The sequence below is a fragment of the Rhinolophus sinicus genome, chromosome X, assembly GCF_036562045.2.
Source record: "Rhinolophus sinicus isolate RSC01 chromosome X, ASM3656204v1, whole genome shotgun sequence".
Taxonomy (NCBI): Eukaryota; Metazoa; Chordata; class Mammalia; order Chiroptera; family Rhinolophidae; genus Rhinolophus; species Rhinolophus sinicus.
The window spans coordinates 41904677-41932361 of record NC_133768.1 but is presented as its reverse complement, the minus strand read 5'-3'; the positions used below and the strand labels follow the sequence as shown (position 1 = coordinate 41932361).

At 47.7% G+C, this 27685-nt stretch overlaps 1 protein-coding gene across 5 annotated transcripts in view; it reads left to right on the top strand.

Annotated features, from left to right (window-relative positions):
• Positions 1-27685, top strand: part of IQSEC2 (IQ motif and Sec7 domain ArfGEF 2) — a 75936-nt gene that overhangs the window by 24280 nt on the left and 23971 nt on the right. For 2 of the 5 annotated variants that reach the window (XM_074324134.1, XM_019717698.2), the window contains exon 3: positions 12125-12220. The exons of 1 other annotated variant lie outside the window; for it this stretch is intronic. In XM_074324134.1, the coding sequence (XP_074180235.1) occupies positions 12125-12220 (96 nt within the window). Of the gene's footprint in view, positions 1-10084; positions 10238-12124; positions 12221-27685 lie in introns of those variants that run through there. 2 more of the 5 variants (XM_074324136.1, XM_074324137.1) reach the window with 2 other exon arrangements.

Here is a 27685-nt window from a genome sequence, read left to right as displayed (position 1 = left end):
AGTTGGAGAAATGTTCCCTTTCCACTGGGTAATTATGTGTCCTCACCAGGGTTCCCGGCTCGGTGAGCAGAGCACAGGTTGGATTCAGTCCCCACTCACGCCCTCTTGGCTGTGAACGCTTGTGCAGGGCATAGCTTGCTCAACCATATGCAGCAGCCCGGGTCCTGGCATCCAGGCAGTAGATATGGGAGGGAGGCAGAAGTGTGTAATGTAGTGCCCTAGTATCCCAGGCAGGGGGTATGGGGTGGGCACACTGATGCCCCGGGCCGAGATAGGGGCTGTGGGCCAGCAGGAAATCAAGGGGAATGTGATGGCGGCAATCAGGCCCAATGTATATGACAAGACACAATTAGTCCCAGCATGCAGCCAAGGGGCATGGGCACAGCCTATCCTAGAATTTAGGAAGGCACTAGTCTAGCAAAGGACACAGATCCCACTGTCCCACTGTGGGTTTAGAGAAAGGCAACTTGGGCTGACTTCCAGCACAGCCCTCCCCCTGCATCCCTGTTGATATGTCTGCTACTTGTCAAGGGACCCATTAAAGGCTCTACAAGCTCTGAGCTCTTCCCAGCAGGGGAGTTCCTGGGACCTGTAGCTCAGGGTATTTAGTAATTATCATAATCATAAGTCAGAGGATGATATAAGTTGGGCCTTTACAACTTACTGACGTTGTCAGGGACTTTCTTTTGTTTGATCCTCCCAGTGACACTGTAGGTGGAAACTTGGCTGGCCTGATCATCATTGTTTTACAGTTGAGGAAACTGAGGCTCAGCCTGGTTATGGGTTTTGCCCACAACCACGCAACTAATGTTTGGCTGAACTGGGATTCAAACCCAGGTCTGCCGGGCACTAAGCCCAGAGCCCTGCCTACGCCATCCCTGCAGGAGATGTCGACAGCCTTACGGATAATAGTCATCATCCTCATCCTCATCCTAATGTTAGTAATAGTAGCAGTTATCGTTTGCTCCTCACATACTAAGAGCTCTGAACACGATCTTATTTAATGTTTGCAACAGCCCTATTAGACATGGAGTAGGGTCCCTGACTTACAGACGAGGACTAGGAGGTTCCCACGAGGGTAAGTGCCTCGCCCAGGGGAAGAAGAGCAGTGGGGCTGTGTTGCATCACTCTGACTCACACCCTGAGCTGTCTGGTTCCAAAGCCAGCATTTGTGTCACTAAGACGTGCTTCCTGCCATTGATCTTGGGCCCACAGTCAAGGAGGCTACAGGGGCCTTGGGGACTCAGCAATTGGAGAAGCAAGGGTGAAACTTGGGCTGTGGAAGGGACCTGAAATATAGCACTTGTGGGGCAGAATCTTGCAAACGTGTTGGGAAGACTCTTGAACGGGGAAGCAGGCCCAGGTGGGACTGTCTGAGGATGCTCTCAGGACCCGCATGTAAATTCTTGAGCTCACTTCAGTTAGGGGTCAGGAATGGCTTCCTGGAAAATGCAGCATCTGAGCTGGGCTGTGAAGGACTGACACGCAAACTCTGCACACAGAAGGAATCGCTGGAAGTGGAACCAGCATGCCCGGGAAGTGAGGGTGGGTTTAGGGATGGGAGCAGACGTTTGGGCTAAAACAGATCTGGGCAGGAAAGGCACAAATGTTAAAGATCAGAACGCTAGTCAGGGCCAGGTCACAGACGCCTTTTGTCGTCAGTGAGGAGCTGGAGAAGTTTGGAGGAGAGGCTGGGCTTTGCAGCATAGCAAGGGCAGCAAAGGGTTCTGTTTATGGCTAGGTCACTTTCTAGTTACGTGACTGCACAAATCTGTTCATCCCTTGGAGCCCCAGTGTCCTCTAATAAATTCTGTGTGTGTGTGAAGGGGAAAGGTTAGGAGGATAGGAGAAACACCAAGGAGAGGGGCTAGGCCTTGGCTTTGTCAGACGTGGAACAGCAAGGAATGAGCCGAATTGGTGGATTGAAAGCCCACCCACCCCAAGCCCGTGGCAGGGCCAAGGCCTGAGGGCTTCCCAGTATGGGGTGCCGGAGGAAGTGTGGTGTCTAATTAGAGCTGAACAGCTGTTGTTGCAAGAGGGCTGTGCACAGAGGAAGGTGCGTCGGCTTCCTGTAGATCCCTAAGAAGTCATCAAACCTACAGGTACCTAAGCCAAGGTCCAGAGACCTTGGCAATGGCTCAAGGTCATGAAGCTAGCTCTCAGCAGTGCCTGCTTCCTAGCTGTGTGCTCTTTGCAGTCACTTAACTTCTCTGATCCTTATTAGTTTCCTCATCGGTAAAATGGGGACAATAATTCTGACTTCGGTAGGCTGATGAGAGAATTTACAGTAAAGCAATGCTCAGCACAAAATAGTGACTCAACACGTTGGAGTGCCTTCTGCCCTCCCCTAACCCAGTCCTTTGTCATATATTGGATAGTCAAGCTTGAGAAATGTGGAGAAGTGTAGAACTTGAAAGCAGAGGGGCAGGAGGGACCGATATCTCTGCCACCGAAGCAGAGGGAGCCCAGTCCTAGAGGGTCAAACTGGAACTGGGGCAGGGGGGCAGACAGGCTGCGGTTGCAGGCTGGAGGAGGTGGCCTGTTGCTAGGAAAGGAGGAAGGGGTGGGGAGCCACTGACACCCAGGGATGTCCCCATGGCAACGGGGAGCTGCTGCAATCTTGGGAGGAAAAATGAGAGGAGGAGCCACTGCTGGCTCTACTCCCAGAGGAGGCCTCCCACTTTGGACCTCAGTGCCCCCATCTGCCCAATGGGAGTTTGGATTAGATAATCTCTAAGGTTCTTCCTTGTTTTTGTTTTTTTAATTAGTTTCAGGTGTACAAAACAATGTAGTAGTTAGACATTTATCATTTATTTTTTTATTTTTTTAATTAAAGTTTATTGGGGTGACAATTGTTAGTAAAGTTACATAGATTTCAGGTGTACAGTTCTGTATTACATCATCTATAAATCCCATTGTGTGTTCACCACCCAGAGTCAGTTCTCCTTCCATCACCATATATTTGATCCCCTTTACCCTCATCTACCACCGTCTTCCCCCCTTATCATTTATATCCCTCACACAGTGATAATCCCCCTCCTGGTAAGCTGGGGTGGCTGAGACCTCATGGACCTTCCATGGTTCCCCCATCCACGTGTCCAAGACACCACCAGTCCCCAGAGCCGCCCCAGCTGCAGCCGACTATTCCCTCCCATGCTGCGTCCTGTCCGGTGCAGCCTGGTTGCTCCCCCATCCACCTCTCTGTTCTCACCACTTCCTTTGCCTGGAACCTTGTCACTTGCTGCCTGCCCAACACGCTCTGGCTTGGGAGCCCAACTCCAGTCCTGCCCACTCTGGGAAGCCTTCCTTGCCTGTTTCCTCCCTCCTGGGCTTCTTTGGCTCTGGAGGTCTGAGCTCCTCCTGCTACCCTGTTTCCCCAAAAATAAGACCTAGCCAGACCATCAGCTCTAATGTGTCTTTTGGAGCAAAAATTAATGTAAGATCCAGCATTATATTATATTATTATATCATATTATAGGTATTATTATATTATATTATATATCATATTATACAAGGCCCTGTCTTATATCACATTATATTATACAAGACCCGGTCTTATATTATAGAAAAGTAAGACCAGGTCTTATATTAATTTTTGCTTATTTTAATTATATTAATTAAAGACGCATTAGAGCTGATGGTCTGGCTAGGTCTTATTTTTGGGGAAACACAGTATCCTTAGTAATCACTGCTGCAATTTATTAAGCCACTTCTAAGAGCTGGGCTCCACACAGGACACTTGACAGGTTGAAATCTTTACAGTAAATCTATGGTGTCACATCACGAATCCCCATTTTATATAAGAGACAGTGCTCTGAGAGCTTATGTGACTTGCCTGCAGTCCCCCGGGTACTGTGAGGTGGAGCCGGGCCTGGACCTCAGCTCTCTGTAAGTGCTGCTGCCCCAGGCTGAGGCGGATGTTAGCAGCAGCACTTACTGGCTGATCGCTAAAGCTAATGTATGCTGGCACCGTCCTAGGCACTCTCCTATATTCTCTCATTTAGCCCTCACAATAATCCTATAGGATATATATATGTTCTTGTCATCTTACAGATGAGGAGACTGAGGCTTAAAGAGCTAAAGTAACTCCTGCCCTGGTAGAACTAGGATAGGAATCCCGCCCATCAGAGCGATAGTCACCACTGGGCTGGGCTGTACCAGGGTTAACCCAATCGTATTCCAGAAGCACATAGAGAGCATTCCCAATGTACCAGGCCTGTGTTGGGTGATCATTTGTGGTGGGGGGCGGCTGGTAGACGGAAGCCGGGTACCGGCACAGATGAGCCAGCTCTGGCAAGCCCAAATGGGAGTGTGCTGCTGAGGAGAAGCCAGTTGTAAGGACAAGTCTGGAGGGGGTGCAGCTGGAATCAGACAGTAGGACAGAGGAGGAGAGAGGCGGAGTCAGTTGGAAATACCTTTCCAGGAAGTTCACGAGGGTCGAGGGTCCAGAAGGAGTAAGAGGGTCCTCCCTCCCCTTCCTGTTTGTATTCCCTTGCCCCCACCTGGCCCAGCCCCAGGAAGTGGGTGACCCCTAAGCTGGCTGAGTGCCTGGTTGGCACCAAAATAAACTTGCCTTCTCTCTTTTCCCCTCCCCTTGCGTCTGTCCCCTCTGTCCTGGCTTTAATTAGCAGCCCTGTAGATGAGTCACTTGGCAGCTGGGAAGATAGGCAGTGCAGTGCCCAGTTGAGCCTTCACCCTGGCCCTAGCCTTATGGGCAGTGCCATCCATGGCTTTCATGCAGGCAGGCCGGCCGTGTCCATGCGGCTGTGGGCACGGGCAGTGCTGCATGCTGGTGCGTGTCTGTGCATGTCAGGGTGTCCACATAAGAGCATATCTGGTTCTTGTTGCCTTTGTTTCTGTGTGCCATTGAATGTCAGTGTGTGTGCGTATGTGGCTGTAGCATGTGTCTGTGAGAGCAAGTGTTAGGAAATGAGGGAGCATTTGGGTGAACAAACACAAATGCTTTATAATTGCATTCACCCCTCCCTACATAAGTGTTCTTTATGAGTTTTTTGCTTATGCAAGCCCTGCACTTATATCCCCAATTTTCCCTTCTCTTAGTCTGGGTACATTTTGTTGCAGGGAACAGAAACCCACTCAAAATTGCTCAAGAATAAAGGGTGGGGGGGACCTATTGTGAGGCTACACCTCACAGAATCTAAAAACAGTAAATGAAGTATAGCCAGGCCTCACGCCAACTGGAAGTGGGAGCAAGAAATCAAGGACCAAGGGACCAAGATTGTGCTCTCTCTCTCTCTCTCTCTCTCTCGCTCTCCCTCCCTCCCTCCCTCTCTCCATCTCTGGGGTCCATGTCTTGACTCCCATCTCTCATGGCTTGCCTGGTCCCTCTCATCTCTTTGTCACTGACTCCTCTCTCTGGACTGGCTTCCTCTGCTTTCATGAGGCCTGATTTGGCTACCAACCTGGAGGCTATGTGACCTTCCAGCTTCAGTGTCCATGTCCCATGTGACTGCAGTGTTTTTATCCAGCCTATGGTAACATGAGGTGGAAAGGGGCTGTAGGTGGGAGTCGATTCTCTCTGAAGGGGGTGAGGGTAGAGAGGTCATATGCTTTGTACTTGGTCTTCTACGATGACCATAGTTTTTATGTGTCCACAGGAAAGTCAGAGCCCGAAGGGCAGTCTGCTGAGAGCCTCAATTGTAAGATTACCCAATTCATCAAGGTTTTGGTTCCTACTCTAATGCAAATTGACCTTTGCTCACTATGCTTTCAAATTTCATGCTTTTGCATAAAAGTGCCCTGTTTTATCTAAAAATTTTTCTTTACTTTATGCCGAAACAGCTTTTAAGTACACAGTGAATATTACCATTACTCCCAGTATGTGGTGATTTTCCTAGCCTCAGAACGACTGGCATAATGCAACTCATGGTACAACTGCTACCAAGTTCTTGGTTGCTTTGGGAATTTTTACATTTTATTAGTGCAGTGACTGAATTTATAGTTATCTGCAGTATATAATTACAAGCACACATTATCAATATTATCAGCTTGACGCTTGAGCCTATTTTTCCATGAATACAAACCCTGCAGTTTTTACATTAATTACAGAGGGAATTAATGACCCCTTAGACAAATTTTCACCTATGAGTAAAGAGTTCAGAACCAGCTGTTCCCATAATGACTGTTCTCCAGACACAGGGGCAATGCCCACGGCTCTGACCTCAGCCCTGGCCTTGCATCCCATGGCTGAGACTAGAGGCTGCCCACCACCTCCTTGGGGACCTCCTGTTTCTGGTCTGGTACGTAGCAGGTGCTGTCGTTGTTTCTAATAAAAATGATAGTTTTCTTATTATTGTTAAAGCCATCTTCCACATATAAATAGTAAACCTGAGTGGGCGGGATCACCCCAGGCTCAGGGCGGTCTCTTTCAACTCCTCCCCTCCCTTTTGTCACTATTCCAAATATTAGTAATTGCTTTGATTCCAAAAATGTCTGCTATGTGTCAGGTACTGTTAGGGAGCACTTGACACACATTATCTTTAATCTTCCTGCCTGCCCTGCCAAGGAGGGGTGAGCATATCCACTTTACCAATGGGGAACAAACCTAGAGAGGTAAAATGACTTGTCTGAGGTCATCCATCCATCTACCCATCTATCCATTTATCCATTCATTCATTTACTCGGGGATGATTGAGTACGTACAAAGTACCGGACTCTAACGTGCTAAATTAAATGTGGTTGATAACAATGGCAGGTAATAACAGAGTCCTGCTCCGAGGAAACTCACCATCTGGTAAGGAAACAGGTGAGGAAATAGACAACTACAATTACAGAGGAAGTGTAGGGGGCTGTGGGAGCACCCTGGAAATATATCCAACACAGCCTGAAGGTCAGGGAGGCTTCTCCAAGCTAACATCTAAGCTGAGAGGTGAAGGGTGAATAGAAGTTAGCCAGGTGAGGGGTGGGGTGGGTGAGGAGACATGTAGAGTGTTGCAGACAGAACAAAAAGTGTATGCCAGCGCTGTGGGAGGAGTGTTTGGTACCTGTATTTGTGAAGAACGAAAGCTGTATGTGCAGTAGGATAGTGCTGTCATGACGAATGGTCTGGAAAGGGGGCAGAAGGTAAATTGGGAGGCTGGAATGGGGATCCTGGTCAATCAGGCCCGGAGCTGAGATGCTGCAGGATCTAGGAGCAGAGTTTCCATGCTTCTGAGCTCCTGGAGACAATCCCATGTGCTTGCCAGGCCCTGGGCCCAGCCTGTCAGCCTGGCCAGCGTCAGGCCAGGATTCCAATGGCCACAGTGCCCTCTAGTGTCCACCAGTCCATCTTGCAGCCTCCACCTCAGTGTGAATCGTCTATCTCCCACCAATACTTAACTGACCTGTGTGACTAGGTGCCCTGTGCTGGATGCTGAAGACACTGGGATGAATAAGACCTGGCCCCTGTCCCACAGAGCTTCTGGCCCATAAGAGGCAACAGACAGTGCTGAGAGAAGTGCAGGGTGGGAAGAACAGAGGGGAGGAGTCGGGGCAGGTTCCCTGTGGGTACAACCTTTGAGCTGACTTGTGAAGAACAAGGGGGAGCTAGAGAGGTGGGGAGGTAGCCATGGGGCCGGGTGGTGAGGAAGGGCCTTTTGAACAGAGGGACTGCACAGGCAAAGATAAGTGTGGACAGCAGAGTGGCAGAGAATTACAAGCACTTCTGTCTGGGTGAAGCACAGAGTGAAGATTGGGGGAGGCTGAGACCTGTTGGAGGTGGGAGGTAGGGGCCAGCTCACAGAAAGTTCTAGGATTCCTGCCTACCACTAGCTCAGAGTAAACACTTAGTGAATGGACTCATATAAGGAGCTTCCCTATTCTTTTGGGATCACTAGCCCATCTGAGCATCTGATGAAAGCTTTGTTCTCCCCAGAAACATGCTGTTACTCGATATTTGTCATACAGCTTCAGGGGCATCAGAGACACCCCCATGCCTCTCCACGAACCACAGGCTGCCAAATTGTCCTTAGTATAAATACTAAAACTTGATTGTGGCCTCCAAGGCTCTGCATACTCAGGCCCCTGCCTACATCTCCAGTTTCGCCCTTTTTCCTTTTGCTTTTTCCACTCGTCCCCTTTGGCCTCTTTGCAGTTCCTGGAAATACTGCCTCAGGTCCTTTGCTCAAGTTGTTTCCTCTGCGTAGAACATTCTTCCCTGCTACCTCCACTTTTTGCCCAGTTTAATTCCATTAGTCTTTGAATGTCTGTCTCCTCTCACTTGGATATAAGTTTCATGAGATCAAATTGTTTACTACCCTTAATCAATGCTGTATCTGGCCCCCGGCCCAGTGCCTGGTCTGCAGAATCTATTGGATAAGTGAATGAAGGCCTTGACAGTACCCTGTGGCTGGGTCAAGCTCCTCACCCATAATTCCTTTTTTCCCTTCAGCCCCTGGTGGGTCATCACATGAGTCTACCCAGCATGCTCAGATATGTCTGAATTGCAAGAGTGGCCCAGATTAAGAGATATTTTCCTAGAAATCTTCCCATCCTGAAAACAAACAGCCTTCTCATAGGTCCCTCTGCCTCCCTGGGAGAAGGGAGAGATTCTCTCAGGCTCAAGCTGAGACACTTCATTATGTGCACATTCGTCTCACTGAATCCTCCCAAGAACCTATGAGGTGGAGATTGCCACTTGTCTTTTAGATGTGAATAAACTGAGCCTCAGAGGGCTTTCTAGCTTAAAGTGGATGAGATGGAACTTGTACTTGGCTCTACCAGGCACCAAAGTGTAGGCTCTTTGCTTCATCAGCGAGGAGAAGGGGTTTTGCCCAAGGTCACACAGCAACAGCCTTAGGGCCAGGACTAGAATTTCAGTCCCTGAACTCCTGCCAAGTCAAGAGGAAGGTTTGGGCCAGAGGTGCAGCTCTTAGCACAGTAACTGCAAGTGGGCACCAGGTGCAGCTGCAGCAGGAAGTAGGAGGTTCTGAAGGAGAGAGAAAAGAACAGGGCCTGAGGCCAGAGCCCTGAGGACCAGGGGGCTTTACTGGGGGGGGCAGAGGGAGAGGAGGAGGCCATGAAGGACCCACAGATGCCAACTTTATCGTGGTCCAGAGGGCCTCCCTCTCGCTCAGCAGCTTTGGCTTTCTTGAGAGGAACCAGCTGCCCCAGCAGGGAAGCAGGAAGGCTGGCCTGCTACCTGTCAGTTCCTATTCCTTCTAGATCACTGTACCCTTGGCCCCTCCCAGGGCCGCCTTCTGCTCAGAACAGCCGGGAGCCTGGGCTCTGGAGCCGTGAAAGGATAGAAACACTCTGAGCTGGATCTGGTGTGCCCTTCAGGAGCCCCACATCCTTCAAATCCTCCACATTCTCTCCTTCCACCAGCCCCATCCACATGGAGGGAGAGAGATGACTATGGCAGATAGGTGGGGAGTTGGGGCCCCTAGATTCTAGTCTGACTGTCTGTATGAACTTCAGTAAGACTCTTCCCCTCTCCAGGCCTCAATTTTCCCATCCATGAAATCAAGCAGGGTAATTTCCTGGGGAAAACAGCTTCTTGATTGTGAAGGGCATTTCTTTGGCTTTTTGCTCTCCTCTTCAGGGAGCCTTTCTCTCAGCCAGTCCAGAAAACAACATAGAAGAAAGTGAGAACTTACTGTAATGGTCAAGAATATTGGCCAGGGCCTCAACTTGATTTCCCCAAATATATGAGTTGAATTTTACTTGATCTGGAGCATCCCAGAACAACCCAATAGTCTCTTCAGCTGTGCTGAAGATGAGGACGTTTGCTAAAAGCTTCTATGGAAAGGTTTCTGTGTTCACAAGGGGACAGATTCCAGATTCAGGAATGGCCAAACCAGATTCTGATCTTGGGGTTTTGTCACTTACTGGCTGTATTATTTGTGCCTCATTACTTAACATTTCTCCATCTCATTTTTTCTCTTCAGGAGAATGGGGCTAGTGACATAGACTTGACAGGGTGCTTGGGGAGATTCTGGCGGAGGTGCACATAGGGAGCCCAGCCTGGGGTTTGGCCCAGAGGAGTCACTGTGAGCTCTCAAAGCGGCTTCCTCTTACCAGGAGTTCCCAGCACTCCTGGGGGAGCAGGGGAAGGAGCAAAGTTTCCAGTTGCAGTCTGGCCTACAGCCCAGCTGGCCTGGCCCCGCCTCCTTGGTTCCTCCTTCTAGGGAAGGGCTGGGGAGGAGGGGTTGGTGACACGGTGGAGGCACCGCCCAGGCCAGGGGGCCTGCCCTCTGGACAGGTCCAGACCCATGGAGACCCCCGGGAGGAGTAGCAGGTAGGAACCTGGACCCCCCACTCCAAACCCTGCAGCCTGAACCCCTTCCTTTCTGCCCAGGCCTGGACCCGATCCCTGGGCTGCTGATTCAGCAGCTTCCTGGCTTCCTGGTTTCTGGCTCCCCTCTTGGACTCTTGGAGGCTTGGGGGAGGGAGCCAGCTCAAGTGGGTGAGCCCATAGGCGTCCGGGTGTCCCGCACTGTAAGGGCCCTGGAACCTTGAACAGTGCAGTCTGGGGCCTGGGAGGGGTATGATTGGTGGCTGCCCTGGCTTGCTAGCTTGGCCTGTCACTGCAGGACTCCCTATAGCTGCTCAGATTCTCTGATACCAATATTCCAGCAGCCTTAGGGTCTCTGGTCTCAGGATTAATGAGATAATGAGTCAAGGACTTGGCCTGGTAACTGGCACATAGATGGCCCTTGAGAAACAGTTGTTCTGAAGATGATGATGATTCCAGAATCTCTGATAAGAAGAGTCTCAGATTCCAAGATTCCGTAAGGTTCTAAGATTTGGGCATCGTCAAATTTGCAGCAAGTGAGATAGTGGGCGGCTGGCCTGGCCTGGCCTGCAGCCACCTCTCCGGGCCTTTACTTGGGCTCTTGACTGGCCAGGCCCTGACCACAACCTGCCTTCAGGGGCTTGTGGAGGATGGGGGCTGGCTGACTTGATAGGGTCAGCTCCACTCCCAGCATCTGCCCCGAGCTGGGTAGAGCAGGGACCAGGCCTTCAGCCTCACTACCCTGCTGTCCTTTCCATTCTCTGGACTTTGATTGTGGGAAGCAGGACGCAGAGGGGCCTTTGGACCCTGCAATAGGGGTGGGGACACAGCACTGGGGGGGGGTGGGCGGAGCCTGGGCACTGCCCTGGGGTGGGGGCACAGCACTGGCCTTGGAAGCAAAGGCTCCTGCTCCTCTGAACCACCCTGTTTGGCTAGCTGGGCCCCACCCGCCCACTCACCCCCTAGTCCCATCCTGTCACCAAGACCTCTGAGACCTTGTCAGCTCTCCTCCGCCCTCGCCTCTCCTCTCCTTTGCTCTGGCTCTCTCTGCCTCTCCCTGTCTTCTCTCTGTGTTCTTTGTCTTGCCCTTTCTCTGTCTTCCCTCTTTCTCTGTCTTTCTCCTTTTCTGTCTCACCCTTTCCTTGTCTCTTTCGGTTTCTTGCTGTCTCTCTCCCTCTCTTCCTACAGTGTTTCCTCCACCTGCCTGGCCTGGGTTCTTCCCACTCTTCAGACCCAGAGCCTCTCTTCTCTCCATTCCCTCCCTCCCTTCTTGTGAGGGGTCTTCTATAAGGGGGCATCCCCCCATATGTCTTTTGCCTTTCTCTTTCATCCCCCCTTCCTGCTCCCTTCTTCCCTACCCGTGTGGCGTCTGGTGTGAGGAGGGCTCCCTTTCCCCTTCCTTGCTGTGGTGTCCCGGTGTCTCCGTGGCCAAGGTCCCCACGGAGTCACCTGGAACACAGGAGGCCCAGCCTAGCTCTTTTGTCTCTGCTGCCCCCTGTTGTCGTTGTGTTCTGTTTGTGGTTCGAGTGCCGTCCTCTCTTTCTTGACTTTGTGGTTTTTTTTCTTTTTTTCTTCCTTCCTCCTTCCTCCTTCCTCCTTCCTCCTTCCTTCCTCCTTCCTCCCTTCCTTCCTTCCTCCCTCCCTCCCGCTCTCCCTCCCTCCCTCCCTCCCTCCCTCTCTTTTTCCCTTTCTCCCTTCCCTCCTTGCCTCCCTACCTCCCACTCCTCCTCTTCCATGCCTTATCTCCCACCACCCCTTCCTCCCAGTCTTCCCTTTCCCCTCCCCCACTCACTCTCACCTCCTTGTCCCCATTCCCCACCTTTCCTTTCCCCTCCCTCCCTGTCTCTCTCTCTGTCTCTCTCCCTCTCTCTGTCTCTCGCTGTCTCTCAGGTCCACAGCGTCTCATACTCTACACCAGTATTGCTGTCCTACTCAGGTCCTTGACTCCATGAAGCTTACCCCCTCAGGCAGGCTGGCAGAGAGCAGGTAAGAGCTAGACCCATCCCTCCCCTAATCCTTCACCCTTCCAGACAAATATGCAATATCATTGCCAGACCCTCCCCCTATCTCCCTCTAGCCCCTGGAATGATTGTGGAATGGGTGTCCGTGCGCATGTGAGGAGAGTGACTAGGGGACCAGGTCAGGAGACCAACGAGGACATTCAGAATCCTTTTGTAGTTTGTCCTTCCTAAAAAAAATCCTTCCCTAGATACCTGCCCCCAAAAGCGGGAGTGGTTGGTCCTAGAATATGTAACAAGTGTTTTAAAGGATGAGTAAGAGTTTGCCAGTTGGATAGGACTGGGAAGGGTGTTTAGGCAGAAGGAACAATTTGCCCACACCTTTGGAGAACAACATTATTTCCAAGTTAATTGGAAAAAACATTTTATATTTTCTAATTATAATGCAATAAAATGAATATTAATAGCAATGGCAAAAAAGCTAGGCCCATTTGAAAGTTTAAAAATACTTGTGTTAAAGAGGAAATAACAATGGAATTTATGGACTATTCAGAATAAATGTCAATGAGAATACTATCTATCAAAACCTATGGGATATAATCATGGAGGTTCCCAGAGGAAAATTTATAGTCTTAAATGCTTTTACTAAATGATAAGACAGTTTAAATTAAATGAACTAGTTATTCCACTGAAGAATCTAGGAAAAGAACAACCCAAAGAAAGCAGAATAAAGTAATTACTATAGATAAAACCAGAAATTAATGAAATAGAAAACAAAACATTTGATAAACTAGGAGACCAGTAAACTGGAAAAACCATCCTCTGGCAAATATTTCCGAGGAAAAAGCAAGAAAATAAAATAAGGTATGATGAAGGAGGAGACGAAAAAACTCATAAGATAAACAAAACAGAAACAGACCCATAGATACAAAGAACAAACTGATGGTTACCAGATGGGACAGGGCTTGGGGTGCAGGGTGAGAAAGGTGAAAGGATTAGGAAGTACAAATTGGTAGTTACAAACGAATCGTAGGGCTGTAAAGTACAGTATAGGGAATATAGTCAATAATATTGTAAAATCTATGTGTAGTGTCAGATGGGTACTAGACTTACGGGGGGAATCACTTCATAAGTTATATAACTGTCTAACCACTACATTGTACACCTGAAAGTAATATAAGATAGTATTGAATATCAACTATAGTTAAAAAATAGTCATGGGGATATATAGTACAGCATAGGGAATATAGTCAATATTCTAATAACTATGTACAGTGTCAGTTGGGTAATAGACTTATTGGGGTTATTTGTGAGGTATGTAAATGTCTAATCACTATGTTGTTTTGTACACCTGGAACTAACAAAAAAAGAAAGAAAATGCCTTGTATAATTTTATACCAATAAATGTGAAAATCTAGATGAAATGGGTGGTTTTCTAGGAACATATGAATTAGCAAATGACTTAAGGATTGGCAGAAAACCTGAACAGACTAGAACAATATAGTAGAAATTTAAAAGATGGTCCAAATTTTCTCCTCAGAAATGGTACCAGGCTCAGTTGGTATGATGGAAGTTCTATCGAATCTTGAAAGATCTGATAATAGGAAAAGATTGACAGCTTTCCAGTTCGGTCCAGAAGGCTAGGATAACTGGACAGGTTTAGACAGAAAAAAAAGAGGAATACTATAGCTTAATCTCACATATTAATAGAGTAACAAATATTTTAATTATCAAACTAAATCCATTAGTGTATTAAAAGAAAAATGAGTCATGACAAATGAAGGTTTGTCCCAGGAGTGCAGGGATTGATCAACATTAAGAAAGATGTTATTGTAATTAATTACATTAATAGATTAAAGAGAAAAGATCACATAACTAGCTCCATAAATGCTGAAAAAATAATCTGATAAAATTACATATTCATTCTTGATTTAAAAACTCTTAGTGTCTTAGTTATCTCTTGCTGCATTGGGGTAATTTGTTACACAGCAATAGATAACTAGTACAGTAAGCTAGGAATCAATGGAAACTTCCTTAACTTGGTAAAGAATTTTTGTCAGAAACCAAAGACAATCATCAAATATAACAGGGAAGTACTAGATAAATTTCCGTTAAATTCAGGAACAAAATAAAGATGACTGCTATCACTGTCACTAACCATTGTTTTTCTGGAAGTTTAACCAATGGAGTTAAAAAAAGAAATAAGTGGCATAAATATTAGAAAGAAAGAGTCAGAGTTAGCATGACTTGAAGATGATAAGGTTGTCTACTTAGATATGCAAAGAGAATAAAAGGAAAAATTATTAGAACTAATAAGAAAATTTGGGGAGATGGGGAGATGCAAGATAAATAAATATACACCCAAACTATTAGCTTCTCTGAATACCAGCAATAACTAATTAGAAGACATAATAGAAAAAGATTCCATTCACAACAGCAAAAAAATTATAAAATTCCTAGGAATTTACAATAAATGAAATAGTTTTCTGTAGACAACTATAAAATTTCACCAAAGGCTATAAGAAGGCTTGAAGAAATCAAGAATCCTATCCTATTTCTTGATGGGAGGATTCAATATGATAAAAATGACATTTCCCTACCAATTTGGTCAAAAGGTTCAATGCATTTCTCATTAAAATGTCAGTGGTATTTTCTTTGAGAATTGGACAATTGGATTTTGAAGTTCATTTGGAAGACTAAATGCCCGCGAACTACTAAGAAAAATTTTAAAAAGAACAATGTGGGGCAACTTGCCCTATTAGATACAAAAGCTTATGTAAAGCTGCAGTAATTAGAAATATTATATCATCACAGAAATAGAGGAATACATAAATGGAACAAAATAGAGAGTTTAGAAAGAAATCCATATATTCATGTGGGAATTTAATTTATGATAAAGGACACCTTTCAAATCAGTGGGGAGTCAGTAAATCGGATGGGACTATTGGCTACCACTTGAAAAAAAAAAATTGTTAAACCCCTACCTCATACAAAAACAAAAAAAAAACTGTAAAAGTGCCAAAGGAAAATCCAGAACATTTTTATAATATTAGAGAAGCCTTTCTGAGCATGACTTGAAAAACCATAAGCCATAAAGTGAAGAGCAATAATTTTGATAACATTAAAGTTAAGAACTTCTGTGTTCTTAACTTTAAAAGATAGTATATAGAAAATTAAAACATAAACAACAGGCAAGGAGAAAGTATTTGCTACCTAGGTATCAAGCAAAGATAATATCTCTGTCTGTATCTATATTGTCTCCTGGAAATCAATAAGAAAAATTGATTTAAAATGGAGAAATGACATGATTTGACAATTCAGAGAAGAAATAGATAATTAGCTAATGAATGAGAAAAAATGCTCAAGCTTAATAATAGCTAAAGAAATGTAACTAAAACAACAATGAAGTACCAATTTTAAAGTACGAAAATTTAAAAGATTGAAAGGGTTGTGAGGAAACAGAACCTCTCACATACCTTGATTGGAGTGCAAATTGGTACCATTTTTTTAAATCGGATAATTTGTTAGTTGCCACCAGAATCTTAAATGTCATATACTTGCAAGGCGGGATCCATGTCTTGAAGCTAGATTTCCTTAGGTTTTACTACTAGATGCACCCCAGTTTGGCCAACCAGAGACCTTTTCTAAAACACCTCAATCCTAACTTCAAACGTAAACCATGCTGTGCAACTCTTTATCACATGCCCACAAGGATGGCGTTCTCATCCAACTCTCAATGAAAAGGTTGCATGGTATATGCTTCCCAAAATAAAAACAGGATTATGAATAGAAATACTGTTTATTTTTAACCAGTCTATAAAAATGTTAAAGCAACGGGAATAAATTTTATCTACATTTTAAACAAAATGTGCATTCCTTTAGCCCAGCAATTCAACTTTTAGGGATCTATCATTCAAAACTACTTCCAGACATATGCAAAGATATTCATTGCAGCATTGTTTATAATAGCGAAAAATTAAAACAACTTAAATGTCCATCGGTAAGGAACAGGTTTTCCTCCATGATTCACCCGTAGTATATGGATTACTCTGTAGCAGATCAAAAGAAGAAGATGTATCTCCATGTACTGGCATAGGAAGATGTCCAAGGCTTAGTGTTATATGAGAAAACCCAGTTGCAGAACAGGGCTTATAGTATGATCCCATTCTTGTAAGGAAAACAAAAGCCCCATAACAATAATGACAACATGTTATACACACCCTGTCACAGTTTCAAAAGTACTGGCGTTTTCCCTTGGTCCTGTTTCCTTACTTTCACTCACTCATTTACCTCCTCCTCCTCTATATCTTTTTCCTGTACCCAACTGTTCAGATCTTGCTTTTCCTTTTAATAACTAGTTCAAATACTACCGCATTCACTTAGCAAGCATTTGTCCAGCCTGCTCAGTTAAGCCTTGTGCTGAACCTTAGTAGGATAGAGGAAGAAACTGTATCTGGTTCTCCCATGAGCGAGTTCAAGTCTACGTGAGCATGACTTAAAAACCCATAAGCCATAAAGTGAAGAGCAATAATTTTGACTACATTAAAGTTAAGAACTTCTGTGTGAAAAAAGATACTACTCATAGATACAAAGTTAAAACAGAAACAACAGCTTAGGAGAAAATATTTGCTGCATAGATATCAGGCACAGGTTAATATCTCTGTCTCTATCTATATTGTCTCCTGGAAATCAATAAGAAAAAGGTGTGCAACCCACACCTAGAAGGGAGAGAGACACAGACAGTGACAGCGTAGTGTGGTTTGGGATGGGGCAGAAGTAAGATCAGAGGGCAGCTGGAGGAGGGGTACCTAACCCTATCTGTCCCCTACAGGAGGGGACGTGTGTATGGAGTCTTGAACTTTCCTTCCTCCCTGAACTCTGCTAGAAATGATTGCCCGCTTTGGCTCTTCTAGGCGGGATGACCTAATGGGGGAAAAACGGTTGAGTCGGTACCTTTATTCAAGTCCAAGTTTGGCCACCTACCAACTCTATGACTTTGGCAAGCCATTTAACCTCTGAGCCTGTCTCCTCATCTGTGTAATGATAATGCTTACTTACCTCTCAGGGCTGATTTTAGTATTGGAGATGATACATGTAAAACTCCTGGGTGACTATCAATTCTTGAAGGGCAGGGACTACCCATGTCTTGTTTTACTCACAGCCCAGTGTGTAGCATTGGATTAGACTGGATCTAAAAGCTGTACGTGTCTGGAATGGTCCTGAGGCAAAGGATGAGCCTGACCATAGTGGGGCTTTGGGATGAAGAGGCTGAGAGTAGTAGTATATAGGATAGAGGGGATTTCACCAAAAGAAGAGATAGCCAGGTGCCTGGTCTTAGAATGAAGGTAAAACAGGAGGGAAAATAAAAGGCGGCGGCCCTGGGAAATGGAGCCCAGGTAGGGTATTCTGACCTTGATTCTTGGTCCTGTTCTTTTGCTGATGCCGTCTCCCAATCTCACAGTCCACGGCAGGGAAGCATGGTGGACCAATATTTGTATTGGTGCCAACATGTCTCAGTTTCAGTCCCAACTCTGTCACTCACTAGCTGGGTGACCTTAAACAACTCACATCACAACTCTGAGCCTGGGTCCTTATCTGTTAAAAAGGACGCAATATCACCAACATCATGGGGATTATTTATTGGAGAGTGGATGAGATCATAAATAGAATTCACCAAACTGAGTGCCTGCCACACAATAGGTACTCAAAAAAGAGTAGCAGCAAAAATAAATTTAAAAAAAAGAAATGAAATGAAATGAAACAAAAAAAAGGGTGGGAGCGTAGCAGTTATTAGCATTCATTTCAGTAGATATTTATGGAGCTCTGCTATGGCCAGGGCTTATGCTGGGTAATGGTTCTCGCCTTCCACAAGTTCCCAGTCAGTTCGGGAGACTGGGAAGAGCTATGACTGAGGAGAGCATGGGGGGCTGTGGAAGCCCAGAGGAAGGGATCTGGCTCCATCTAGAGCTGGCACAGGTCAACCTAGCCTAAGAGCTGAGTCTTAGAGGATGAGGAAGAGCCAGGGACAGAAGGGTGAAGAGTGGAAGAACATTCCAGGAAGAAGGAACAGCATATGCAAAAGAAGCAGCTGGATGTTATTGGGTAGGGCCAGAGGTCCTTAACCTGGGGTGCATAGGTCCCTCATGGGCTTCAAGTGACCCATGAACCTCCTGAAATTGAATGAAAAATGTTGTGTATGTATACCTATGTGTATTTTTTGTCAAGGAGATGGTTAATGGCTTTCATTAAATGCACCAAGGGTTTGTGTTTCCCCCAAATGATTAAGAACCAGTGTTGCTGGTGATAAAGTGTCATGTAAATGGATCCTAACTAAATAGGAGAGAAATTTGGTAAAATTTGTGATTTAAAAACATCACGTTAGCAATATGAAAAATGGATTGTAAGTACGGAAGCCAGCTGTAAGGTGCAAACTTGCGTGTTGGCATAAAAGAAATGGATTCGAGCAGGGCTATTGTGTGTTGGACTACTCTAGTGGGCACCATTCACATAGAAGCATTTTAACTTCAAATTCTGGAACCCAAATTCTTTGAGAGCTGTTAATGAGATAGACCCAATAGAAGATGAGAGAAAGGGAGGAGGCCGGGATGAGCTGGCGTTAGCAGAGGGCCAGAGGGATATGGGTCCAGGGTAATAACTCAGGAGGAAAAAGGAACCCCTGTTAGTGCTCACCCAGCACCCAAACTCTTTGATCCTAGACATAATTACTGCCTTCCATCCTACTCCTGGTACTCGGAGATCCTGAGGGACCCTGGAGACACTTATTTCTCTATGGACTTTGGAGAGGAACTACTTCCAGTTTGTGAGTTTTCTGAAGAAAGTAGTGTGTGAGCCAGTCACTCAAAGTCTATAAAGATTCTGAGAGGTAGAAGTGGGAGAGGATGCTCTGAGAGTGTACACAAAGGCCTGGAGGTGAGAAATGGTAAAACTAAACACCGGAGGGTGCGGAAGTTAGACATGCCTCACAGCTCTCTGGGGCATTCAGGCTTCTTTTTTGTGGTAGGCAGCTGGAGAGCCATGGGCAATTCTTGAGCAGGGAAAATGACATGATCAGATTAGCATTTTAGAAGGAAGGGAAAGTAGGGAGGAGGCTGTTGCAGTAACCCCAGAGAGAGATAAGCTAACATAGTGGCCATGGCGATAGAGCAGAGGAGATAGACTTGAGAGGTGGTTGGGAGGAAGAAAGGACGGGAGTTAGAGACTGAATAGATAATGGGGGGTTGGGCATGGAGATGACTGAGGGTGGAGCTCACAGTAAGTTGCAGTGTTCGGGCCTGGCAATGCATTCATTCATTCAACAAATATTTATGGAGTGCCAGGCACTGTGCTGGGAATTGGGAATATACAAGCAATGAACAACACAGATGCCTGTCCTGAGACATCTTACAGTGGGTGAGACAGATAATCAATAAACAAACAACTAAATATATAGACTGCCTGGCGCCACACCTATCTGGGGAACGATGTTCCAGATGGAAGGAACAGCAGTGCTCATTGTGTTTGAGGGAGACCAGCAGGGAGACCAGTATGATTGGAAAGTGAACAAGGGGTAAGAGGAGTAGGAAATGAGGTAGCAGGGGTCAGATGTTGTATATATAGCCTTTGGGAGCTATTTAGAAGGTATAATCAGCAGGATTTGGTGCCTAGAATTGCTAAGGGAGCAGGAAGGTGACTCCCAGGTATGTTCTGGGCATGGGTGACTGGGTGGATAGTGGTGACTTTCACTAAGGTGGGAAATGCAGGAGGACAGGTTTGCAGTGGTGAGATGCTTAAGTTAGAGGTCCCTGTGAGCTCTGAAGGCCCTAAGGGCCATCTCAGTGGAGCGTCCAGCAAGCATTAGGCTTGATGGGTCTGGGACCCAGGAGAGAGACTATGTTAGAGAGAGAGCTGCAGGGGTCCTCAGCCGTACCTGAAGTTATGAAATGGAATGATATCAGTGACGGAGAGTGTGGAATGAAAGAGAAGAGGATGGGTGCAGAACTGGGGAAGAGGTACCAACACATAAGGACTGGGGAGAGCAAGAGGAGCTGGGGGTGGGCAGAGAAGTAGGAGGAAATCCAGCAGGGAGTGGGCTCACTGAAGCAGAGGAAGGAAAGAGCCCTCCGCCTGTAGGAGGGGCTTGTTAAGAGTGGCAAATGTTACAGCTGGGGGATGTAAAATGAAGGTGGAAGAGAGTCTATTGGCTTTAACCACTAGGAGATCCTGGGTGACCTTACTAAGAAGAGTTTCTGTGGCGTGGTGGGCGCATGAGGCAGATTGCAGTGGGTTGAAGAGCTTGTGGGAGGTACTGAAATGGAGATGGCCAGTGTAGACGAGTTTCTCAAGAAGTGTAGCTATGAAGAGGAGAGGGGCAGCGATTGCTAGAGGGAGATGTGGGGGCAGATAGAGGGTTTTTATCCCAGATGGGAGATACTTGAGCTTCTATAAATGTTGGTAGGAAGGAGGCACAGAGAGGGAGAGGTTGAAATATGGGAGGAAGAGGGGATGATTGCTGTGGAGGAGGTAGCAGGAGTGGGCTCCACAGCCCAGGTGGAGGGACTGACCTTAAATAGCATAGGGGCCCTCTCTTTGTTACAGGGAAGGAAAGCAGAGGCAGTGGTGGTAGCGAGGGCAAATACAAGGGCGTAGAGGAGACTGGTGAAAGAAATGTTTCAGGCAAGTTCAAAGCAACAAATGGAGATACCTGGCCAAAGGCATGGATGCTGGGGCTAGGAGGAAGCAAAGAATACTTCTGGTTGGGAGTCAGGGAGGACTTCCTACAGGAAGCAGCATTTGAGCTGGACCATGAAGTTCAGACAGGATTTCGATAGGCAAAGATCGGTGCAGAAGGAAGAAATAGTCAGCAAAGGGATAGAGATGTGAAAAGGCTGGACATGCTGATGGAATCATGAACAAGCTAGCATGATGAAGGCTGGCCATGAGCAAGCAGGATAACATTGATGCCACTGGTAATGACAGTAATGATAACAGTTACCATGTGTGAAGCACCAAACCTACCCTGTGGCAGTTGCTTTACGTACTTGAATTCGTTTAATCCCGGCACGCCCCGCAGAATAGGTGTTTCCTCATTTTGCAGATAAGGAAAGGAAGTCCTAGAGAGGTGAAGAAATGGACCCAAGTTCACCCAGCTAGTAGGCGGTGGGGCTGATAATTCAAACCCAGGCCTGTCTGACGCTAAAGCCCCGTGCTTTTTTTCACCTAACAGGAAAGGCCAGGTGAGGCCATATGGTGAGGGAGAGTTGAATGCCAAATTGAGGAGTCTGAACTTTATCCAGAAAGCAATGGGGAGCCACGGTGGGTGTCTGAGCAGAACAGATTCATGCTCGAAGGAGGGCTTAAGAAAGGCTAATGTGGTCCAAGAGGGTAGGGAGAAGAAATCAGAAAGTGGCTGCAGTATCAAAGTGAAGGGTAGCAGAGGTCTGGCCTGGCTACGAGGGGAGCGAGCAGTGGGCCTAAAAGATTATTTGTTCCTCATGACAGCCTTGAGAGGTGTGAAGTTTTCTTCTCCTTTTATAGATGAGGAATGGGAGACTCAGAAAGCAGGAGCTACTTGCCTAGGACTTGAGCCCTGGTTCATGTGATTTTGCTGACTCATGAGTTTAATGACTCAGTGACTGTGGAACAATGTGTCAAAGGGAACTCTGAGTGTGAGGAAAGTGTGCATGCATGGATGTGTGTGCATATGTGTGCGCTTGTCTGTCTGGCAGATCGACAGCAGCGTTTTCCCTTGCCTGTCCTCTTTCCTTCCCATCTCTTCCCAATCCTCTAGTTTCCTGGATTCCATACTTACTGCCTCTCCCAGCCAAGGAGGCTGGGAGTGGGGTGATACTGCTTCATTGGCTCTCCCCAGAAGAGGCTGTTCACTCCCAAGGCACCTGGTCACCCTCCCCTCCACCTCTGTTCTGTCTGTCCATCCACCCCATGAAACTGTAGCCCAGCTCCAGTGACTGGCACCTCCAGACTGGCCCCTGGTAGTGCTCCACAGTACCCTAGGGACAGGCGTTTGTTCCTGCAATGACTCCTCCCTGCCTCTGTGGCACTTCTGTATGGGTGCAAAGGGCCACCTTGGGAATTAGATTCAGCTCATGAGCAGTGAACCATAACGACCATCATACTCACGTTGCTCATGTTTGCCAGGCACTTGATGTGTGTTCCAGTCCTTGAAACAATCCCGTGGGGTTGGCTTATGAGCCCCATTTTTCCAGATGAGAAAACTGAGGCTCCAGGAAGGGCAATAATTTGCCTGGGGGACATAGCCTGGAAATACTTGTAGAGCTGGCATTGGAACCCAGGTCTCTTTGTTTCCAAAGATGTGGGCTTTCCACACTCCATTTCTAAGCATCTCCCATTTTCCCAGCCCTGAGCCTTCAGGAAATACAAATCTTTGTCCTTTAAGGGCAGGGTGGATTTCTAGAGCTAGTACCAAATTCACCCGAAGACCCTGGAGGGATGAGTCTGAGGTGTGGAGTTCCGGGAACTCCGGGTCTAAATCCTGACTCTACCCTCACCCAGCTATGTGACCTGGGGCAGGTTATCGACCCTCTCCGCTGAGCTTCAATTCCCTCATCTCTAAATTGTTGCCGAGTTGTTAGGGGAGTTAAATGAGATGATGTATGCAAAGTGCCCCAGAGAGCTGGTTACTACTATTTATATTCAAATGAAGGTACTGCCTCACCTGGTCAGAGGTGGAGTTTATATCCCCTGGGCAAGACCTGAAGACTGAGCCCAGCCTGGGTGTGGGGGAGGGCTGTCTCAGGAGGGGACCAGCAACTGGCTCCTCAGAGCAGAGTTGGCTGTGGCCCTGGATTAATCCACCCCCATCCTAGCCCCACCTCCCTGGTTCCAGCCCTTCAGGTATCTCCCCTGCTCTGCAAACTAATGCCTCTGCCTCTCTCTGTCACCCGCCGCCTGTGGCCTCTACCCTGCCCTTCCTGACCCTAGGGAAGAGGAGGAGGAGGAGGAGACTGAGGAAGAGGAAGAGGAAGACGCTCATCAGTTCTGCTGTCCGGCCTCCGAGTGCAGCAGTCCGTCCTCTCGGTAACTGAGAGGACGAGGGTCATTTTCTATGCAGAAGCAAAAGCCTTAACCAGCCCCCCCCCGCCCCCGCAATCCCCCATGGGACCCTGTCCCTACTTCAAGAACTAGATGGGCAAGCATCTAGCCCCTTCCTCCCCCCACCTCCTTCTTGGAATTCTTCCCCCACTGCTGTCTCCCTTGGACTCCAGCCCTCAAATTCGAAAGGTTGGAGCCCTAGGTCTGACTAAGATATGGGAGCAGCAGAGCTTGGAGCTTGGAGCTTGGAACTTGGACCCTGGACCCTCCTGCACCCGCACCCCACTTCCCAGGCACCCTGGAGAGGTCTCCAGTGACATCCCAAGGACCTACCTCTGGCCTCTGTGAGCACAAACAGAGATGCAGGGTGCCTAGGGCTCAGAGGACCAGGCGGGGGCGGGCCCAGCCTGCCTAGCTCGTTCCCTCGCTGTGGCCATCGCTGCCATCTCCTCCACTGCTTGAAGGCCTTGTCCCATGCCCCCTGCCACTCCCATAGTGCTCTGTAAATATGATCAGAAGGAAAAGGCCTTTTGGAGCGCGTGTCGCTGTGTACAAAGGAATTTCCATCAATAAAAGCTGATCTCTTCTCTCTGTCTGATGTATGTTCCACCCTTACCCCTGCTTCCCTCTTCTTGTCCCCACCAGGGCCTTACCTGCTTTCCTATCCAAGGCTGGGAACAGCGGCTGGGAGAGAGAGTAGGGTTTTATTCATGGTATTGTCAACGCCCAAATGGCACTTGATAAATGGATGAACGGTGTGGCACTCTCACCACAGGCAAGCCTGTTGCCTTCTCCAGCCCATCAGCCTGAGGTGGCATGAGCTGGCCAACTTGGACATGTCGCTTGGTTTCTCTGCTACCTCGTGTGTAAAAGGAGGAGGGAGGCTTGACCAGAGGATCTCCAAGGGCTCCTCCAGCTCTGACATTCTGTCAATCTGAGATGCTACAATTTTAAGAAACTACGAATTTAAGATATGATAATTCAGTGACACATTCCATGCAATCCTGTGGTTTCTAATTCTTCAATGATTTTTGGATTCTCCAATCCTGTGGTTTTAAGATTTCATGATTCTACCATTTAAAAAAAAATTCTGATGGTGTGGTTTTAATATTCTGAGGTGTTAAGAGTCCTTGATTTTTTACTTTCAAGATTCTGATTCTACAACTTTAGGGATCTCTGAATCTGAGGGGAAGCCATTTCCTCCAGATACAATGACCCTAAATGACCCTGCACCTGCCAGAAGCTGGTTCTAAGAATCCCTGGAGGCTGTCAGCAGGAGAGTGCAAGGTTTCCTCTATGGGCTGTAGGACCCACATCTTTTATGATGTGTCTGTGTTAGGAGAAAAGCCAGGAGACCCCCACACTTTCCCTTTCTGAGCCTTTGGCATTAGATGAATCTGAGTTTACCTCTGGTTCTGCCGCTAACTCTCTGCATAAACTGGAGTGAGGATTTTCTTCTCCTTAGCTTCATTTTCCTCCTGAGTACAGTGAGAGTATATCTACCTCTCTGGGTTGTCATGAAGATTAGCAAGAAAATACAAGGAGCCCAGCATAGGGTCTGGTGCACGGTTGGGAAAGTGTGCAGTGATTAATGGCTCTTGCTTTGATTGAGGCCCAGGTGAGAGTCCCCCTCTCCTTTTTTTCCCTCCCTGTTTTTGTCATCCCTATCACATTGAGCTCGTCGTTTTTCCATAGGCTCACCTCATTCCGTCACTCATTGCTTTATGCACTTAGTCACTCAACTCATCTATTCATTCATTCATTCATTCATTCATTCATTCATTCAAACTCTCATTTATCTCTTCCCTCCCTCTCTTCCTCTCTCCCTTATTTTCTCCTCCAGAGGGCATTGCTTGAGCACCTGTTGTGTGCAAGGCTTCAAGTGAAATACTGTGAGGGGTCAAAAATATATTATCTGTAAGTTTTCCATCTCCCAGGGGAGATGAGAAATCCTTTGAGAAAGTAGTCAGGGTGTGAAGGGCTGAAATGATTGAGCAGATATGGCTTCAGTGATGAGCAAAATGTGTTCCTGGCCCAAAGACGAGGGAGATGTCAAGGTGGACTGAGGGGTAGTGTCCAGGGGGGTTCTCTGGACAAGGAGGGGCAAGAGTGGAAGGCTGGGAAGGCTTTGAATAGGTGGCAAGAGGTAAGGAGGCGTTACAGGAGACAGAGACAGCATGAAGAAAAACCTGGCAGAGAGCTCCAGGGTCATGCTGGGAAATGGTGTGTAGACTCCTCTGTTTGACTGGCTCTCCATGGCAGGTGGGTCTAGGTGACCTGTGGCTGGGGAGTGGGAGAACATTTTACCCTTCATTTGATTGGAGATAGAAGGCAGTAGGGGGGCCGGGGTTCAACTCAATGGGGAGACAGGGCCAGTCAGGGTCAGATGGCCATGATGGGAGCCAGGGTGTAGGCAACCAAATTGGCTGAGGGTCTGTGCTGCGGGAAGGGGGAGGTCTCTATCAGTTGTGAGGGAAACGTGTGTGCCTGTGCATATGTGTGCATGTCTTTACATGAGACCAGCGGGTCTGACGGGAGTGAGAGACCGTGCACTGGTATGTATCTCCGGGAATGTGATTGTGTGAGGCTGGGTGTGAGGAATTCTGAGCGTGTGAAGTGGAGACTTTCTGTGCCTGGCGGGCTCTCTTTCTGTGCCCAGTGAAGATAATCACAAAACTGGGTGTAGGTGACTTTTGAACATGCGGGGCTGTGGCTTGTAGTGTGACAGTTGTCAGGCAGGATGGTCACACAGACACACATGACTGCTACCTGTGCTCTTAGGGGACTAAGGTGGCTGTTGGTGCTTGCTGTGTGCCGGGCCTTGGCCTGGGCCTGGAGGGCCCACAGAGGTGAATCACATCAGCCACTGCCCTTGGGAAACAGGAACAGGGTGGGGGATGGACACTTCAATAGGGAATCACAGGTTAGCTGGAGATGAGTACCGCCTGTGACGTGAGTGTGCGCAGGACACAGAGCCGGGTGTAGCTGACTCTGTCAGGTTTGGGGTCAGTAGAGTGAGTCAGAACTGACTTCCCAGGAGGGCCTGCCTGCCCAGGCTGCTGTAAGACGTAGATGAGCTACATCAGACGGATGGAGTCTGAGGGTGAGGGGAGGGGGAGGGCATCCTGGGCAGAAGAAACCAAGGAAGAGCATGAGCACAGGCATGGCGATGAGATCAATTCGTCACAGCCTAGGGAGTGGGAAAGTAGGGGACTTGAATTCTCATCTTCTGGGACCTTGGGCAAAGCGCTTTGACTGTTGGGGTCTCATTTTGGATCTGTGGGGTTGGAAGGTTCATAAAGTTCTGTGGATCTTCTACCCTCAGCCAGCCAAACCCATGAACTATTGCTCTCGTAGTCAGGCACTTCTGCATTCTTACCCCAGGTTTTCCTGTTTCTTCCTGGGTTGCTTCCTCACTCACACACTCCACAAATATTTACCCAGCTTCTGGCCCTCTGTGTGCCACTGGGGGAAGGCATGGGGAGCTGGAGAATGCAGGGACTCAGCCTTGGAGGGGCTGCTCAGTGTGGGATGGTAGGTAAGAGCAGGAACTTTGATTTGACTTGCTGTGTACATTGGTGTGACTCGCCTGGCACCACCACTGCTGAGCTTTGAGACTGTGGGCAAATGACTTCATCTCTTAACACCTCAGTTTCCTCATCTGTGTTATCCCTTCAGAGAGAACAACCCATACCTTTCAGGGTTACTAGGTCTAACAAAGAGTAGGTACTCAGTAAATGACAACTATTATTTTTAGGGCTGCAAAGAAGCAGAGCTGGGATTCAAACCCAGGTCTGTGTGCTCACCAGCCTATTTGCCTGCTGTCTACTCAGTCAGGCTTTCGATGGCTTCCTTCTTCCCTTCCAGCCCCTATGCCAAGCCGGTCTGGCCTCAGGTTTGGAATCTCTGTGGCGCTGGGATTGGGCAGCAGAAATAGCTTTCAGAAGAGCTATCAGAGGAGAGAGAGGTGACTAGAGATCCCTTTCTCCCCCCGCACACACTGGGTCCTGTCTCCTTGCCCAGTCTTCCTCCAGAACCCACAGACCCTCATCTATGTGCACTGACCTCCTCATCTTGTTTTCTTGTCTCTCACTTCTGGTCCCCGCGCCCCCCCCTTCCAGCCCAAGTTGTCATGGGGATAGTCCTCAGCATCCCTAGCTTCCTCTTGCCCTCATCTTATGGTATCTATAGCAACAGCCCCCATTCATTTCCATGGCAACTGCATCCTGATCCCATCCCCTGCTGGCTGCCTGGCTCTGGGCAGTGCCAGTAAAGGGAAGGAGGGAGACCTCCCGTTAGGAGCAGCAGTCAGTGCCCCTGCCATGGGTAGGCTACCCCAAATCCCTACAAACCATCCTGTCCCTCCTCTCCCCATTTTAGTGTCTTGGCTCACAAGGCACTCTATCGACTCCTCTTAGGCGAG